The sequence below is a fragment of the Bos taurus genome, chromosome X, assembly GCF_002263795.3.
Source record: "Bos taurus isolate L1 Dominette 01449 registration number 42190680 breed Hereford chromosome X, ARS-UCD2.0, whole genome shotgun sequence".
Taxonomy (NCBI): Eukaryota; Metazoa; Chordata; class Mammalia; order Artiodactyla; family Bovidae; genus Bos; species Bos taurus.
In genome coordinates this window covers 91043811-91063666 of record NC_037357.1, presented here as the reverse complement: position 1 = coordinate 91063666, position 19856 = coordinate 91043811, and the positions used below count along the sequence as shown (strand labels likewise).

Sequence of the window (19856 nt, the reverse complement as noted above, 5' to 3'; positions counted from 1 at the left end):
ATGGGATATTTGTCTCTTCTTTAATCCCTTTCATCGGTGTTTTGTAGTTTTCAGTGTACAGATTTTACCTCCTTGGTAAAATTTATTTCTAAGTATTTTACTTTCTTATGGTATTGTAAATGGGATTGTTCTATTCCTTTTTCAGATAGTGTATGGAAATATAACTGATTTCTATATGTTAATTTTGTATCCTGCAACTTTACTGAATTTATTAATTTTAAGTTTTTGGGTGGCCCCTTGGGGATTTTCTGTATATCATTTGCAAGTGAAAACAGCTTTACTTCTTCCTTTTTGAATGGTATTCTTTTTTTTTCTTGCTTAATTGCTCTGGCTAGAATTTACAATATTGTGCTAAATTTCCAGTACTGTGTTCCACTACTGTGAGTGGTTAGAATGGACACCTTGTCTTGTTCCTGATCTTAGAAGGAAAAGTTTCAACCTTTCATCATTGAGTATACTGTTAACTGTGGGCTTGTCATATGTGCCCTTTATCGTGTTTAGGTATGTTCTCACTATACCCCATTTTTGGGTTTTTATTATGAAAGAATATTGAACTTTTAATGTGCTGTTAAATTTGATTTCCTGGTAGTTTGTATCTGTGGTATCAGTTGTAATGTCTCTTCTTATGTTTCTGATTTTATTTATTTGAGTCCTCAGCCTTTTTTTTTCAGTCTAGCTAAAGTTTTGAAACTATTTTGTTGAGTAGTTTTTTAAAGTTCTTTCATTAATCTTTTCTGTGGTTTTCCTAGTCTCTATTTCATTTATGTCTACTCTGATCTTTGTTCCTTTCTTCTACTAACTCTGGACTTAGTTCATTCTTCTTTTTCAAGTTGAGGTATAAAATTAGGTTGTTTGAGATATTTCTTATTTCTTAATGTAGGCATTTATTTCCTATAAACTTCCCTCTTGAAGTACTTTTGGTGCATCCTATTCATTGTGATATTTTGTGTTTCTGTTTTTCTCAAGATATTTTTAATTTCCCTTTTGATTTCTTCCTTTGACCCTTTGGTTGTTCAGGAGTGTATTGTTTAATTTCCAGATTTTTGTGAATGTTTCCAGTTTTCTTTCTGTAACTGATTTCCAATTTCATACTGTTAGGGTCTATAAAAATATTTGGTATGGTTTCAGTCTTAAATTTGCTAAGACTTGTTTTGTGACCTATCATATAACCTCTCCAGGAGAATGTTCCATGTGGGTTTGAGAAGAGTGTATTCTGCTGTTGAATAAAATGTTATACATATGCCTACAAGGTCCATTGGTCTAAGTAAGTAAGTGAAGTCATTCAGTCATGTCTGACTTTTTGCAACCCCATGGACTGTAGCCCACCAGGCTCTTCCATCCATGGAACTTCTCCAGGGGATCTTCCTGACCCAGGGATCGAACCCAGGTCTTCTGCATTGCAGGCAGATGCTTTACCATCTGAGCCACCAGGGAATTCCAGCTTATTTTTCAAGGAGTTAAGTATAGTTCAAATCCAATGTTTCCTTCTTGATTTTTCTCTCAATACAGTTTATCCGTTGTTGAAAGTGAGATGCTGACATCTCCTGCTATTATTGTATTGTTATCTCTTTCTCCCTTCATTTGTTGTTCAGTCGCTAAGTCATGTCTGACTCTTTGCAACGCCATGAGCTACAGCATGCCAGGCTACCCTGTCCTTCACTGTCTCCTGGAGTTTGCTCAGTTTCATATACATTGAATCAGTGATGCCATCTAACCATCTCATATCTCCCTTCATATCTATTGTATGTGTGCTCAGTCACTTTAGTCATGCCCAACTCTTTGTGACCCTGTGGACTGTAGCCTGCCAGTCTCCTTTGCCTGTGGGATTTTACAAGAATACTGGAGTGGGTTCTAACTGATACAGGGGATCTTCCCAACCCAAGGATCAAACTTGCATCTCCTGCATAGTAGGTGGATTCTTTACCCACTGAGCCACGTGGCAAGCCCTCTTATCTGTTAGCATTTACTTATCTTCTTTGAATTGACCCGTTTATCATTTTGTAGTGACCTTAATTGTTTCCCATTACAGTTTTTGAGTCAAAGCCTATTTTGTAGGATATGGGTAGCTATCCCTGCTCTTTTGGTTTCCACTTCTGTAAAATAACTTTCTTTCCCTGCAGTTTGAGCCTATGTGTGTCTTTAAAGCTAAAGTGAGTTTCTTGTAGGTAGCATGTAGTTGGGTCTTGTTTTTTTTTCCCACCCAACTACTTTATGCCTTTTGATGGGAAAAATGAATTCATCTACATTTGGAGTAATTATTATTAATAATAGGTAGGGACATAGTTATGCCATCTTATTAGTTCTTTTTTGATTGTTTTGTGTTTCCCTTGCTCCTTTCTTTTGCTGTCTTTGTCAATAATGGTTTTTCGTATTCTTCAGTTCCCTTCTATTCCTCTTTTGTTTATCTAAGTTTTGCTTTGTGGTTACCATGAATCTTACATAAAACATAGATATAATAGCAACTTAACTTTGATTGCATATGAAAAACTTAACACTTTTACTCCCCTTTGATTTTATGATTTTGATGTCACAGTTTACCTCTTTTTATATTGTGTATTCATTAACAAATTATTTTAGAATTAAAAACTTTTTTTAATTATGTTTTCTAAAAAACTCTTGTCCTTTAACTTTTATCATTCATGGGTGATTGTTTAAGATAGTGTTTTCCTGGAGCTCTCAAACACCTGCTGAGAGTGGCTGCAACCGATTCACAGACCACTGCAGGGTCCACAGCTTGGGTCCTGTTATCCAACAAACTGGCGGGTGAGACTTCTCCCAGGTCCCTTTGCATGTGGGGTTGGATTCCACAGCTCCCATAAAGGTACTTTTCTCTATGAATGGGTGCCAAGTTATTGCGGGGGTGAGGGATGGAGCACAGTGAGAGACATCTTATTGCGCTACCTTGCTGAGGCCACTCCTTATGTTGCTACAGTGGACATTTTGAATATTATAACATAGCAACTCTGGAAATCAGACTCTCACCCTTCCCCTTCCCCGGGGTTTGTTGTTAAGATTTGTTTTTTATTTAGACTTTTCTGAACTGGTTTCTGAATTTTGTCTTATGTGGTCATTGAAGTCTCTGTTACCTTAATGGTCAGCTAGTGATTTGCTTTATTCTTGGAACTGAATTATCTCTGTCTTTGCTGGTGAGTTCTGTGTACATATTGGTATCTTCTATGTCAATGCTCACTATCTTCAATACTAACCCAGAAAGTTAAGAATCCCTTAGAAGAAATGGAGTTGCCCTCATAGTCAACAAAAGAGTATGAAATGCAGCACTTGGATGCAGTCTCAAAAATGGCAGAATGATCTCTGGTCGTTTCCAAGGCAGACCATTCAATACCACAGTAATCCAAGTTTATACCCCAAACAGTAATGCTGAAGAAGCTGCAGTTGAACAGTTCTATGAAGACCTACAAGACCTTCTAGAACTAACACCCCAAAAAGATGTCATTTTCATTATAGGGGACTGGAATGCAAAAGTAGGAAGTTAAGAGATCCCTAGAGTAACAAGCAAATTTGGTCTTAGAGTACAAAATGAAGCAGGGCAGAGACTAACAGTTTTGCCAAGAGAACACACTGGTCATAGCAAACACCCTCTTCCAACAACACAAGAGAAGACTCTACACATGGATATCACCAGATGATCAATACTGAAATCAGATTGATTATATTCTTTGCAGCCAAAGATGGAGAAGCTCTATACAATCAGCAAAAACAAGACCCAGAGCTGACTGTGGGTCAGATCATGCACTCCTTATTGCCAAATTCAGACTTAAATTGAAGAAAGTAGGGAAAACCTCTACACCATTCAGGTATGAGCTAAATCAAATCCCTGATGATTATACAGTGGAAGTGACAAATAGGTTCAAGGGATTAGATCTGATAGAGTGCCTGAAAAACTATGAATGGAGTTTTGTGATATTGTACAGGAGGCAGTGATCAAGACCATCCCCAAGAAAAAGAAATGCAGAAAGGCAAAATGGTTGTCTGAGGAGGCCTTACAAATAGCTGAAAAGAGAAGCTAAAGGCAAAGGAGAAAAGGAAAGATACAACCATTTGAATGCAGAGTTCCAAAGAATAGCAAGGAGAGATAAGAAAGCCTCCCTCAGTGATCAGTGCAAAGAAATAGAGGAAAACAATAGAATGGGAAAGATTTCTCTTCAAGAAAATTAGAGATACCGAGGGAACATTTCATGCAAAGATGGGCACAATAAAGGACAGAAATGGTATGGACCTAACTGAAGCAGAAGATATTAAGAAGAGGTGACCAGAATACACAGAAGAATTATATAAAAAATATCTTAATGACACAGGTAACCATGATGGTGTGATCACTCACCTAGAGCCAGACATCCTGGAAGGCAAAGTCAAGTGGGCTTAGGAAGCATCATTATGAACAAAGCTAGTGGAGGTGATGGAATTCCAGTTGAGCTCTTTCAAATCCTAAAAAGAGATGCTGTATTAAAGTGCTACACTCAATATGCCAGCAAATTTGGAAAACTCAGCAGTGGCCACAGGACTGGAAAAGGTTAGTTTTCATTCTAATCCCAAAGAAAGGCAATGCCAAAGAATGCTCAAACTACTACACAATTGCACTCACCTCACACGCTAGTAAAGTAATGCTCAAAATTCTCCAAGCCAGGCTTCACCAGTACGTGAACCGTGAACTTCCAGATGTTCAAGCTAGATTTAGAAAAGGCAGAGGAACCAGAGATCAAATTTGCCAACATCCATTGGATCATTGAAAAGGCAAGAGAGTTCCAAGAAAACATCTGTTTCTGCTTTATTGACTATGCCAAAGCCTTTGACTGTGTGGACCAAAACAAACTGTGGAAAATTCTGAAAGAGATGGGAATACCAGACCACCTGACCTGCCTCTTGAGAAATCTGTATGCAGGTGAGGAAGCAACAGTTAGAACTGGACATGGAACAACAAACTGGTTCCAAATTGGGAAGGAGTATATCAAGGCTGTATATTCTCACCTGGCTTATTTAACTTATATGCCAAGTACATAATGAGAAATGCTGGGCTGGATGAAGCATAAGCTGGAATCAAGATTGCTAGGAGAAATATCAATAACCTCGGATATGCAGATGACACCACCCTTATGGCAGAAAGTGAAGAAGAACTAAAGAGCCTCTTGATGAGAGTGAAAAAGTTGGCTTAAAGTTCAACATTCAGAAAACTAAGATCATGGCATCCAGTCCCATCACTTCATGGCAAATAGATGGGGAAACAGTGGAAACAGTGTCAGAGTTTATTTTTCTGGGCTCCAAAGTCACTGCAGATGGTGAGTGCAGCCTTCAATTAAAAGAAGGAAAGTTACGCCCAACCTAGACAGCATATTAAAAAGCAGAGACATTACTTTGTCAACAAAGATCCATCTAGTCAAGGCTATGGTTTTTTCAGTGGTCATGTATGGATGTGAGAATTTTGACTATAAAGAAAGCTGAGCGCCGAAGAATTGATGCTTTTGAACTGTGGTGTTGGAGAACACTCTTGAGGGTCCCTTGGACTGCAAGGAGGTCCAACCAGTCCATCCTAAAGCAGATCAGTCCTGGGTGTTCATTGGAAGGACTGATCTTGAAGCTGAAGCTCCAATATGATGCAAAGAACTGCCTCATTGGAAAAGACCCCGATGCTGGGAAAGATTGAAGGTGGGAGGAGAAGGGGACGACAGAGGACGAGATGGTTGGATGGCATCACTGGCTCAATGGACATGAGTTTGAGTGAACTCCGGGAGTTGGTGATGGACAGGGAGGCCTGGCGTGCTGCAGTCCGTCGGATCGCAGAGTCAGACACGACTAAGCAACTGAAATGAACTGAACCAGAAAGTTTACAACTCTGGCTTAGCCTTCCCTTGCATAGAGCCTCATGTCAGCTAGAGATATGGGAACTCAGTGCTTTTTCAGGTCTTTTCCAAGAATGTGCCCAACCCTGGGCACACATGTGGCCTTCTAGATTTTCAGGAGTGTGTGGGAGTTTTCAAAGCCCATATTCCCCAAAACATCACAGTCCTCAGCCTTTCTTTCCAAGCTTTTCCATTTGTCTATTAATTACCCCAGCTGTATCTACTTAGTCTTCAATGTTTTCAACAAATGCCCACCCGCACCCCTGGGAGAATTTCGAATTAGGCAAAAATGATAGATATCTCAAATGCTGTTGAAAAATGTAGGCTAATTTTTACGCAAAATTGTATGGCTGGGTTTTTTTTTTTCTGTTTGGTACTCAATAATATTGTACAGTTGAGCCATTCTCCCCCATTACTTAGGGGCTAGTACTTGTTGATGAACTTTTTAGACGTAATGGCAGAGTACAATAATATTAAGAATGGAGGATCTTCTACTTTGCACTTTGGCTCATGTCAAAAAGTCAGGAACTGAAGAGCATGTGGTTTCACCCTATGAGAGAGGTGATCAGGCTGAGCATGGAAAGGATGGTACAATACTTAAGATCCAATGGGTCAAGACTGACCTTTCAGCAAGCATGACTGCAGGCATATCAAATGCATTTACTTGCAAGAGCTGCTTATATTCTTCCCAGTTGCATCCTCAAAGAACCATGAAATTGATCTCTTTGGAGAAATCACCTTTAGGCAGACCATCTTACCTTGAGTCTTACTTAAGTTCTTGCTTCTATTTGCTCCCTCTTTTTGTTTGATTATAATGTTGGATGTCTTTTCAATGCTGTGTTCCAAGCAGCCACATACTCTTTAAATACTTTATACACAAAGCTACCTTAAGTGAAAGTGAAGTCACTCAGTCATGTCCGACTCTTTGCGACCCCGTGGACTGTAGCCCACCAGGCTCCTCTGTCCATGGGATTCTCCAGACAAGAATACTGGAGTGGGTTGCCATTTCCTTCTCCAGGGGATCTTCCCAACCCAGGGATCGAACCCGGGTCTCCTGCATTGCAAGCAGATGCTTTATCCTCTGAGCCACTGTTTTAATACTGTCTTTTTTCCTTTTCCAAGAGCTGGGGTGGTAAGGAGAATGGCTTTGGACTAGCAGAATGTTGCAGAGACTTGCATATGATGGTAAGTAACTGACATTTGAGTATCTTTTGACAACTTGTGTGATCTCTTTTTGAGCCTTACTTTACAGTTAATATATGGCATTTAAAGTTGTTACTTCACATCAGGATTTTGAGGAAGCTGAGATCAGTTGAGACATAGCTACCTTTTCTAGAAGTGCTTGGGTCTTTATTGTGCTGGTGGTTGCTGAAGAATCTCAGAAACACAGTATATGATCCTATGATCTCTTGAATAAGAAACTGCTTTTGTTGAGTCATCTTGAAAGTGGTGAAAAATCCCAGAAATTTCACTTCCTTGCATTCTCTCACTGAAACTGTCAGAACTCTGGGTAGTCTGGAATGACTGTAAGAATAACTGCTTGGAGAACAGGTCTGCCATTTTGGTTATTGAGAACTTGGAATGTTTTGTGTACTTTCCGTGTTTCCCCCTCATGCCTGTCCTGCTCATACTTTAAGCCATGTTTAAATTATGAACTCAAGCATCCTCCCCTGCTCTGATACGTTGCTATAGAACCACAAAGCACAATTGAATTATTATAACACAAATCCATGTCAAGAAGCAGCTATATTTTCCAACACATATACTGCTTCTTTTATTAGTCTGTCATGTATAGGACAAATGGATGCAATGAAATTTAGTGTAATTATCTTAGCAAGCCTCCCCCCCCCCCAGGAGAATGGTTCATTTTCTGGTCACAGAAAACTATAAATAGAACAAATTACTTTTCCACCTTAGCTGGTATGCTTTATTTATATTAGTGAATATTAGGTAATATGAGAGATGAATGTTATCTGTTTTAATAATTAAAGCTGTGTAAATCTTAAAGGGTATTCAGTTTGGAATTCTAAGAAAGTTATTTTTCATCTTAAAGTTTAGGTGATTAATTCTGAGGCTCCTTATGTATATCAAGCTTGTTCTTGGCCACTTGAGCAAAACAGTATGATACACTCTACTAGGTTTGTATGGTGTCTGTTAACAATGTTGGTCTTGACTTATATTAAGAAATCATCCACCCTTTTATTTATTGATATTTGGCATATCATGGGACTTTGAAAATTTTGTGTACTTTAAAAGAAAGTAGTACATGTTTTAAAAATTCTAAGAATACAAAGGTGTATATAATAATTCTCTACCCCCAGAGGCAACCACTGCTACTGGTTTCTTTCAAAGACACACTTTAATGGGCATGCTGTTGCAGTCTTATTTGTCATGTTGCTTTTCTAGAGTTAAGTAGCATTTGTTGTCAGGGTCTGGTTTATATTGACTTGGTATCTACCTGTGCAGAAAAGCAATTGGATATCATGAGAAATGATATAGAATGTTATGGGAAAATGCATTTAAAGAATTACAAAGGTATGCCCATGAGGCATAGTTTGAATAAAATATTTCAAAAGGTGATGATATTAACTAAGATTGCCATAAGATGTTCTTTTCCATTCTCGAACTAGTACCTAGACCCTTGTGTTTGTCCTTCACCCTTGAATTTTTATTCATTATTGGGACAGGCTTGCCTCTCTCTTCCCTCTTGAGAATAGCTGCAGTCAAAATTGATCTCTTGAAGGAAAGAACAACTGATAACTTGAGTTATCAGTAAGGAATATGAAAGCTTTTGGAGCTGTGGGCTCCACTGTCCTGATTTTGTGTTATAAGACATCTGAGCTTTGCTAAAACAAGGAATGAAGGCACTGTAGCTGCTGATGACACTCCTGATTCTGCTGTCACAGTGAGTTGGACAAGTAGCTAAGACTGAGGGAATATTTAGGAGAAGATAGTATCTGATTCTTTCATGTGCTTTTTACACAGAAATACCCACCCAGTGCCACTACACTACACTTTGAATTCTATGCAGACCCTGGGGCTGAGGTCAAAATCGAGAAAAGGGTGAGTCTCATTCACATTTGTTCTAATAGAGTCAATGATCTGTACCTGGGGTTGACTTTCTAGTACTTCTCAGTAAAATTAGAGAATGATGTTAAGATACATTGCTGCCCTCCCAAGATAAATATATCCAGCAGCTTCTCAGGAATAAGTGTTCATTGTTTGCCCAGCAGATAGGTTTGAATCTTACTTACGTTCAAACTGTCAAAAGACAGGACTCTGTTTATAAGGCAATGTTAGGACTGGTATATTTTTCTCAGTCTCAGTTGAGAATTCCACCATTTAGTATTGGGTTGGCCAAAAAGTTCATCCGGTTTTTGGAAAAACCCAGACAAACTTTTTGGCCAACCCAGTATAATAGTCTAGATAGTGATTGGTTCAACTTTCTCTGCTCAAGCCAGCCTGCATGAAGTCTGTGTATTGCTTACAGGGACCCGCTTCAATTACCTGGTCATTTCATATATTCTTTTGCTGTTGCTGCTGCTGCTAAGTCGCTTCAGTCGTGTCCGACTCTGTGCGACCCCGTAGACGGCAGCCCATCAGGCTCCCCTGTCCCTGGGATTCTCCAGGCAAGAACACTGGAGTGGGTTGCCATTTCCTTCTCCAATGCGTAAAAGTGAAGTCGCTCAGTCGTGTCCGACTCTTAGCGACCCCATGGACTGCAGCCTACTAGGCTCCTCCATCCATGGGATTTTCCAGGCAAGAATACTGGAGTGGGGATATTCTTTTGAGGAGATAGCAAAATTCACTTTGGTTTAGAAGTGGTCTAATAAATAAGATCTTTTTTTTCCTTCTACTTAAAATATATGCTCAGTCTCTGAGTTGTGTCCGACTCTTAGTGACCCCATGGACTGCAGCCTACCAGGCTTCTCTGTCCATGGGATTTTCCAGGCAAGAGTACTGGAGTGGGTTGCCATTGCCTTCTCCATGCATATTTAGAAAGAACCCATTTTCATGGATTCAGTCTTTGCTGTGAATACGAAGGCTGTGTGTATTAAATAAAGTTTAAAAGGAATAAGGAAGAATATGAAATGTATCTAGCTATGTACATTATTTTTAATCTGGTTTCAAAGACGCTTTGCTGAGAATGTATAACATGAGCATTTAGGGTGCTCTAAAGAACACTTTGATTTTTGAGAGCATGCAGTTGAGTCTTCTATGTAGGGTAACATCTTGTTTTTCAGATAGCTCTTAGCAGTCCTATGGCATGGGGAATCTAATGTATACAGTGACTTCTAACAACTCTCTTATCTTTCTAATTTCAGACATCTAGTAACACACTACATTATATTCACATAGAGCAACTTGACAAGGTAAGAGGAATATTTGACTGTTGGTTAGTTCTAACATTTAGTTCACTTTTTTGTTCCTAACTATCTTTTTTCCTAATGTAGATTTCAGAAAGCCCTTCTGAAATCATGGAGTCTCTTACCAAAATGTACAGCATTCCTAAGGATAAGCAGGTATGATATGTCTTATAAATATCTAAATAATATCCATATAAATCAGACTATTGTGCTGGAGTGGAGAGATAGCATAGCAGAAAGAATGGAGTCACACCCATGTTCAAATTAGCTTCTGTGGGCCTTAGTTTCCTCATGTTTTATGAGGGCAACACTTACTGGCTTCCTAGGTCCTGATACAGTTTGAGGAAAACAGAAGCAGCTTTATTCACCATGAATATCTAAGAGGTGGTAGCTTAACACTTGGATACCAAAGGAGAAAACATTTCGTTGTGTTATATTTTTTCTGCTCATTGTAATGGTGATCAGATATTTAATTTGATTAATAATCAGAACTCTTGCCAAATGTCAAGAGCCAAATGAGTAAGACTTAGCCCTCCCTCAGAAAGTATAGTCATCTTTTCCATTGGTTTCCTAATTTAGGTCTTATGTCTCTACAGATGCTGTTATTTACACACATACGGCTGGCCCATGGCTTTTCTAATCACAGGAAGCGATTGCAAGCTGTTCAGGCCAGGCTACATGCAATATCTATATTAGGTAAGAGAATAACATGTAACAGGTCCTGGTTAGGCAGTTTAGACTTGATTTCCTTTGAACTTCATCTGTCTTTGTTGCTATGGGCTCATTGTAGTTACCTAGCTGGCAAGTTAAATTGTAGTCAAATTGCCAGCATTTCTAGTGTTCACTGTATTCATCATTCTTGAGCTCCTTAATGTTGGATCAGAAAGAGGATATGTATGATTCACACATCACATAGGTTTAGTGGGTGTTTTTTATTTGGTTTTTTTAATGAGTGTTCAGATAATCATCTTCCCTTAGACCCTATTTTTCCTCTTGCCGGTTCATCTTCCTCTCTTTGGGAGTGTAATTTTGAAATTCATTAAATAATACTGTGCATTTTACTTTTTCTTGTAAAGTGGTATAGTGGAAATCGCACTGGTTTCAGAGTCAGTCCTGGGCTTTCACCCTGACTTTGTAGATTATTAGGCATCTGTTTATCCTTTTGGCCTCATTTTCCTGATTTTATATTGGAACAATATGTATTTTATAAGCTGATCAGAGGGTTAAATGAAAAAACCGATAAAGTACTCAAGTTTTACTACAGTGTCATACAAGTTTCTGATTTCATCTGCAGTAGTCCATCAATTCTGTTCTTTATAAAAGCTTGTGTAAGTTTCCAGTGTAAAACAGAAACATATGAGTTATCAAGTAGTGATGTTATAAAGAATTAATTCTTCTCTTTTTATACTTAAATTTCTGAAAATCCTTGCTCAAGACAATTGATACCATTAATAGGAGAATCGGTTTGGTGGGTGTTTGGGGCTTATAAGTATATTTGATCCAATCTTCTGAAACTCAATGATTTTGTCCTCCAATGCTGGTGGGAAGGGAGTCCTTCTGCAGAACCAGTAGATGCCGAAAGGTCTGTCATTGGGCAGTGGCTTGACCACTGCCTTCTTGCCTAAAGTGTTTATTTCTCCTTTTGCAGTGTATTCCAATGCCTTGCAGGAGTCAGCAAACAGTATCTTGTATAATGGGTTGATAGAGGAGTTGGTAGATGTCCTTCAGATAACAGATAAGCAGCTTATGGTAAGTATTTATTAGATTCTTTACCAGCTGAGCCACCAGGGAAATCCCACGAATACTGGAGTGGGTAGCCTACCCCTTCTCCAGTGGATCTTCCTGACCCAGGAATCGAACCAAGGTCTCCTGCATTGCAGGCGGATTCTTTACCAGCTGAGCTACTTTACTTTCTGTTTTCATAGGAGATAAAAGCTGCTTCTTTACGAACGTTAACATCAATTGTCCACTTAGAGAGAACTCCCAAACTCAGCAGTATTATTGATTGTACTGGAACTGCCTCCTACCATGGATTTTTGCCTGTACTTGTGCGAAACTGTATCCAGGCCATGATTGGTAAGTTTTTGTGGTTATTATCTTGGGCACCTAAAGGAACCCTACCCTTTGCTTTGTCTGCCTTTGTTTAATATCAAACTTGCTCTTTCTCTTCCTCTCTCAACTTCCCTTGTAGACCCTTCCATGGATCCATACCCTCACCAGTTTGCCACTGCTCTCTTCTCTTTTTTATACCATCTGGCAAGCTACGATGCTGGTGGCGAAGCCTTGGTCTCCTGTGGAATGATGGAAGCCTTATTGAAGGTGCTCTACTTACTTTTTTAAAATAAGTACATTTGGAGGGGAAATCAACTAAAAGAAGGTACAGAGTTATAAGTTTGAAGTGGTTCACAGTGAGGATAGTTAGCATAAGAAAGCTTATCCAGAAAATGTTATATTTGATTTCTCAAGTTTGGCCTTCTGGTTAGCTCATTAACAACTTGTAAGATCAGCTATTTCCATTATTAAGAATTGATCATAGTCCACCATGGTATAATAGGAGGCCCTGGGTACTAATTAAGATATTGCCACATCTCCTCATGACCTTAAGCATGATAGGCTTTGCCATGTGCTAGGCCCCAGGTACCAGCTCTTTTCTCCCTGAATATTTTATTTAATCCTGAAAGGTAATTTATGTCCCTATTACTTCAGGCAGTTGCATCTCAGAAGTCATAGAGCTGTCATTTGGCAAGCACCAAAAATCAAACATATTTTTTCTTGCTGTACCATGGTGCCTCCCTGAGACTCTAGACTGCATGTTTCCAAAAGAATACATTATTACAGCTTTCATTTGATTGGTTTTACTTTTTTCTTTCCCTAATAGGTCATAAAGTTTCTTGGCGATGAACAGGACCAGATAACATTTGTCACCAGAGCTGTCAGAGTGGTTGACCTTATCACCAACCTGGACATGGCAGCTTTTCAATCCCATAGTGGACTTTCTATCTTCATTTATAGACTTGAGGTATACAAGGAGTACTTTGCATATACTTAGATATAGTGATTGCTATGCCTAGAAACTAATGTAATAACTGTAAAGAGCCATGTTATCCCTTTTTTGTTTTTAGAAATCATTTCTGTAATCTGCCTATGACACTCTTTTGTTATAATTTTTTAATCTCTATTATATATATAGGATTATCTTACTATTTCCCTTTTGATTATAGCATGAAGTTGATTTGTGCCGAAAAGAATGCCCTTTTGTGATCAAGCCAAAGATCCAGAGACCCAGTACTGCACAAGAAGGAGAAGAAATGGAAACTGATATGGATGGTAATTAATAATTACTATTAGTATTAGTTCATTACTGATTCATTATCTTCTTATTCCCACTAAAGTGTAAGCTCCATGAGATCACGATACTGTTTTGTTCACTGGTATAATCTTCAGTAGTGCCTGATACGTATATCACAGGTGTTTAAATATATATTACGAAAAGATAAGGAGAATATAGACACTAAAATGGGACCCTGTGAAATTATCTGGCTATTTTGAGGAGGGGGAGGTAGAAAAGTTGTTGGGTAGGGAACAACTTTTAAATCATAAAATCTGAAAGAAGCCCAAGTGTTCTTAATCTTGGGGTAAATCAGATTATGTCCTTTTTAAAAACTTCCCCAGTGCATAGCTCTAATAATAGTACCCAAAATAAAAAATTGTTTCACAGCTATCCTAGCAGCTTTCTTAGTATTTAATCTTGTCTTCATGACCCAGGATGTCATTACATATATCTGTAACCATGCTAATAATAATGATATTAAATTTTTTATAATGGTTTTCATTCTTGACACTAAATATCCATAAGTTTTCATTCCTTCCCCCCCCCCCCCCAAACACAGTTAACTATGTGCATTGCTGTCCCTAGAGGGCCCTTTACCCAATTTCTATCTCTAGTCTGCAATGGGCAACTTGGCATTTGAGGTAATGGGTATGGTCATGTGGTCCCAGGTGTTGATTAAAATGTGACATCTCCAAAATGGTGTGGTATAGAAGATGATTTAAAGACTCTGTTCACAATAAATCAGTGGTTGTCAAACTTAAGAAACCATAAGAATAAGAAAAAATTAAAGCGCTTGCTAAAGATTTAGTGTAATGCTTAATTTAGTAAGTTCATAAGTAAAGACTAGGAAATCTACATTTTTAACAACTAATTCTGGTGTTATGATGTACCTATAGAGAAAATTGTATATTCACTGAAAATCGGTTAGAGAACCATGAGTTTATGTCCTGTATGTCTGTATATGTATTTAAAAGATTGGAATAAAATATTTCAAAATGTAAGCAGTGGTTTATCACTAATGGAGCTTTTTATTGTATTTTGTATGCTGTAAGAAGTAATAGTCTATCTTGTACTTGATTGATTAAAATTATTCAAATATATAAAGTAGAAATGATAACTCACTTCCCAGCCACCATAGTTATTTTAGTGTAGTTCTTTTCAGTCTTTTATGCATATTCAAATATATGTTGACACAAGTATATAGTTTTATAAAACAAAATGAGAATTAACATACTGTTCAGTTTAGCAGTGTTCATTTATTGTATCATAGTCATCCTTCCATATCAGTCTTTATGCTTCTTATATTTAAGTCACCCTCCAAAAAAGCTCTTATCTACTACCCACCAGTAGTACAGAAATTACATATTTTACTTACCACCTTTTTCCCTTCCAAATTTGATGGATGAGAAATATTGAAGGACTTCTTTTGTAAGGGCTATTTTTAATTTGCATATCTTGAATAACTAGTGATATTAAATACCTTTCTAGTCTTTGTGGAAAGGTACAGTTGACCTTTGAACAGCACAGGTTTGAACTGCATGGGTCCCCTTATAAGTGGATTTTTTCAGTGAATATAGTATCTGTATAGTACTACAGATTTTATACAGTCTACAGTTGATTGACTCCACGGATTTGGAACCTCAGGTATGTTGGACTGACTGTAAAGTTACATGCAGATTTTCGACTATTTGAAGAGTCAGGGCCCCTAACCTTCGCGATGTTTAAGGGTCAATTGTGTTTTCATTTTGGTTTCAGTATTTTAATCCTTCTCCATTTTGATTCATCTTACTGTATAGAAAAAAATGTTCTCAAATAACTTTTTCTGCTGGTCTGTTTTATTCTAATTGCTTTGTCATAACTTTTACTTCAGTTACAGATGTGACTATGGAAAGTAGTCCCAGCTCATCCATCTCTATGGAGCACCGGCTGGATGTTGAATTAAGGGCATCAAGTTCCAGCAGCAGTAGCATCTCCTCTGGCCCTGGCCCTCGTCCTGGTGTGTAGACATATAGAGACACAACCAATCACAGTGATTGAAATACTAAGCTAGTGAAGCATGGTCCTTTGAGGGAGCTTAAGCAGTATATTTGGAGGTTTGCTTCTTATGACTATGACTGTTACTTTGCATTCTGGTGTTCATTTTCTCATAATTAATACTTATTTCATAGTATTTATAATTTTTCAACTCTTCACGTATTGATTATTTTATCAACACATCCATGTTTGAGGGCAGATAATATTCAAAATGGGAAACAAGTATTAGAGTTAATCTTTTTACTTTGTGATTTTTCTCCTTAATACTTTAGACTTCTAGTATAATTTTGTGTGGTCCTTGGTGATTTATTTTTTCTCATTTTAAAGCTTAGGTAAATGTTCTTCCCAGCATCCAGAGATTTCACTTCGAATGTCTGCTAGTATTGGTATAGTGTATATGGATCTCCTAAAAATTTGTTTTATGTACCTGCTCATTGTACATAATGGTGAACCAGTATAATCCTCTTTCTCCCTTGCCAGGAGTCCAGTGTATTCCACAACGAGCCGCACTTCTCAAATCCATGTTGAATTTCCTCAAGAAGGCCATTCAAGACCCTGCTTTCTCAGATGGCATACGACATGGTATTGGATTCTAGATATTTTCTAGAAGGGTGTTTGACTCTAGCAAGGATTGGTCCTTTTCATAGTTTGTAGGAAAAGGCCATGACATTTTGAATAGCTTTTAGTATTAGCTTAGTCCTTTAGTGTTACTTTTCCTAGACCTAAGGATTGTTCAACTATTTTAATAGTGATTGATCTATTTTTTTCCTTTTCCAGCTTCTAGATGTGTTCACTTCCAGTCTGCTACCCCACTCTGTCTCTCCGTCTCTGTATTCTTTTATTCTTTGATCTACTGTTAAAAGGTTATCGCATAGACAAAGAATAAATAATAAAATATTAGGAGGAGACAAGTGGGTACAATTAAGGAATCAAAATACTTTGGTTACCACTGTGTGGTGTATGTAATATATTGATCCATCATCTCCACCCATCAAACTACTACTGGACTGATCATATTCTTCTTGATATTTGCTTTTCTCTTAGTGATGGATGGTTCTCTGCCTACCTCCCTGAAACACATCATCAGCAATGCAGAATACTATGGCCCATCACTCTTTCTCCTAGGTAACTGGGGTTGAACTTGTATATACCAAGCTGGAATAACCTGGCAGTGTTCTGTGTGTGTGTTTTATATCCTTGCAGAATATTGGTCCACTGTATGATTTTGTATCTTTCTAGTAGGTGATGAAATAGAGAAAGATCAGAGTTCCTTTTCAAATAATTATCCATTTGCAATATATTGTGTCAGGCAAACATTACACTACAGAAACCTTTTTTTCAGTGTATTGCAATCAGTAATACTATTGTACACTTGGCTTTTTGTGCTACACTTAAACACTGCAGGTATAATAAGAAACATGTCTTTATTCAGTGGTTAGCCCTTGCGGGCTCAGTCACTTCAGTCATGTCTGACTCTTTGCAACCCTGTGGACTATAGCCCGCCAGGCTCCTCTGTCCATGGGATTCTCCAGGCAAGAATACTGGAGTGGTTGCCATGCCCTCCTTTATGGGATATTCCAGACACAGGGATCAAACCTGTGTCTCCTGCAGCACAAGTGGATTCTTTGCCACTGAGCCACCAGGGAAGCCCCTGGTTCTTAGCCCCTAACCTTGGTCTAAAAAGGCCAATCAGAATGTTGTCCATTCTCAGAATTGAATGTCAAACCTGTAAGCTGTAGTATAGAAAATTGTTTCTTACTGTAGAAGTTTTGGAACCTGTAGGTACTTTCTAGTTACTTGCAATAAATGTCCTTGCATTTGGACATCAGCACTACTTTGAGTGTTGCTATTGTTAAAACCTCATTTATTAATGCGTTTATTGAGTGCCATACATATTCAGGACAATAAACGAGATATATATGCTTCTAGAATTCCCCTTAAAACTGTAAACGAATTTAGTGGGAGGTGTAGAAATAGAGAATGCTTCCTGGTACCAGTAGCATGCATATTTTAATACTGCAGGGTGTCTGGAGGGAGTGGTTATGGCTACTACAGACTCAGATACTTAACTCCCTCACCAAAGCAATATAGCAGTTTTGTATATTAACTTTGTATCCTGTGACTTTGCTAAATTAGTAGTTCATAACTGTTGATCTCTTAAGATATTCTATAAAGTCATCATCTACGAATAATTTTACTTTTATAATCTTTATGCCTTCTATTTTACTTTTTGTTCCTGACCTCAGGAGAAAGCATTCTGTCAATATTTCACCAATAAGTTTGAAGTTTGTTTTAAAAGAAAGTTTGAGGTTAGCAGAAGATTTTGTGTTGAATGTTTTGCTCCTCTTAATCAGGTTGAGGAAGTGATCCCTTGTGTTACAGCAACTCCATTTTGACATGGAGAGACTCCTTCCAAGGTTAGTTTCAGATGGAAAAACTCCTGACAGTAGTTTGGTATGATCAAAGAAAGATTTGTTACTCAGTTGGAGAAGTCCCAGGTAAAGGGGCAGGGAAGGATGGCTCTCTGGGAGAAATCCCCCAAACAGAAAAGCAAATGCACAAGCCTTTATTTATAAAGGGGAAGTTTAAAAGAAGCAGCAAGAAGATACTTGTTCTTGTGGTTAGGGGTGCGGAGCAGGTAAGCCCTCTCAGGATGATGCAGGAAGCATAAAAGCAGAATTGCTTCTTTAAAGTCTTAATTCGTCCCTGGCATTTGAATTAGCATAACAACCTCACAGGTTCCCTGTAAATAAACTTGTACTTGAGAGGGATGAAATTTGCAAATCCAACCCAACTCCTGGAGTTTACTCAAACTCATGTCCATCGAGTCGGTGATGCCATCCAGCCATCTCATCCTCTGTCGTCCCCTTCTCCTCCTGCCCCCAATCCCTCCCAGCATCAGAGTCTTTTCCAATGAGTCAAACTCTTCGCATGAGGTGGCCAAAGTACTGGAGTTTCAGCTTTAGCATCATTCCTTCCAAAGAAATCCCAGGGCTGATCTCCTTTAGAATGGACTGGTTGGATCTCCTTGCAGTCCAAGGGACTCTCAAGAGTCTTCTCCAACACCACAGTTCAAAAGCATCAGTTCTTCAGCTCTCAGCTTTCTTCACAGTCCAACTCTCACATCCATACATGACCACTGGAAAAACCATAGCTTTGACTAGACGGACCTTTGTTGGCAAAGTAATGTCTCTGCTTTTGAATATGCTATCTAGGTTGGTCATAACTTTCCTTCCAAGGAGTAAGCGTCTTTTAATTTCATGGCTGCAGTCACCATCTGCAGTGATTTTGGAGCCCCCAAAAAAAAGTCTTCCCCTGTTTCCCCATCTATTTCCCATGAAGTGATGGGACCAGATGCCATGATCTTAGTTTTCTGAATGTTGAGCTTTAAGCCAACCTTTAGCATTATAGTTAGACCTCAAAATGACCCTGTTGCACAGTAACATTGTGATGCAGGATTGCAGTTAGACCTCCTCAAGATAACAGACTTGATAATAGAACATTAATTTTAGTTTATGAATACTCAATTTTAATAGCTCCTTAGAATCTAAATTCTAAGGAATTTGTATAAATGAATGTCTATTGAAGAGGCTTTCATATACCAATAGAAACCCCAAAAAGGACTTATTTCCATAAGTTTATATAGTTCATCAGAAATAGCAAAGGCCGTTCACAACTCTTGGTCCCAGTAATTGTCATGTATCTGCCATTTCATTAGCATTTGATGAGAACTGTCTTGAACTGAAAATCCTCTGATTGCTGACACCTAAGATCTAAAAGAAAGATCTACGAGTTTGTTTTATACATAGCTTATGGATATTGTATATGCATGTACCTTCCTTGTTTAGTTTTAGAAGTAAACTTTAAAAAAAATCTCATGTGTTAGAAAGACTTGTTTTAATTGTTCTAAAGATTTAATAACATGTCTAGAATCAGCTTGATTGGCTTGATTCCTTCTGTTACCTGGTAGTATTTTTTACTTTAGAAATTCTTGTAGTAATCTAATCTGCTATCATTTCTTGAGAGTTAATTTTTATGACATCTTATAAAAGCACTGCATTTCATCATGCACTTTACATAGTTTCTAAAATTTTATTTGTTGTGAATCCAGTTAAGTCTTTTTTCATTGCTAATATATATTACTCTTTTCTCTATTAGATTTTCCTTAAGTTTGTAAACTTTGTTCAGTCCTTTCTGAAGACTGGTTATTGGTTTTAATTATTTGTGTTTTTTGCTTGTAGTTTCACTAAATTCTGCTTTTTTTTGTTA

The 19856-nt window shown here is 38.0% G+C and overlaps 1 protein-coding gene across 29 annotated transcripts in view; it reads left to right on the top strand.

The window, feature by feature from the left end:
• Window positions 1–19856, top strand: part of HUWE1 (HECT, UBA and WWE domain containing E3 ubiquitin protein ligase 1) — a 157358-nt gene that overhangs the window by 59589 nt on the left and 77913 nt on the right. For 25 of the 29 annotated variants that reach the window (XM_059883355.1, XM_010821990.4, XM_015461712.3 and 22 more), the window contains 13 exons: window positions 6978–7040; window positions 8841–8918; window positions 10181–10228; window positions 10310–10378; window positions 10819–10918; window positions 11850–11971; window positions 12148–12298; window positions 12414–12541; window positions 13101–13241; window positions 13444–13549; window positions 15424–15549; window positions 16068–16169; window positions 16632–16712. In XM_059883355.1, coding sequence (XP_059739338.1) covers window positions 6978–7040; window positions 8841–8918; window positions 10181–10228; window positions 10310–10378; window positions 10819–10918; window positions 11850–11971; window positions 12148–12298; window positions 12414–12541; window positions 13101–13241; window positions 13444–13549; window positions 15424–15549; window positions 16068–16169; window positions 16632–16712 — 1315 coding nt within the window. The remainder of the gene's footprint in view (window positions 1–6977; window positions 7041–8840; window positions 8919–10180; window positions 10229–10309; window positions 10379–10818; window positions 10919–11849; window positions 11972–12147; window positions 12299–12413; window positions 12542–13100; window positions 13242–13443; window positions 13550–15423; window positions 15550–16067; window positions 16170–16631; window positions 16713–19856) is intronic. The other 4 variants (XM_005228212.4, XM_024987894.2, XM_024987895.2 and 1 more) reach the window with 2 other exon arrangements.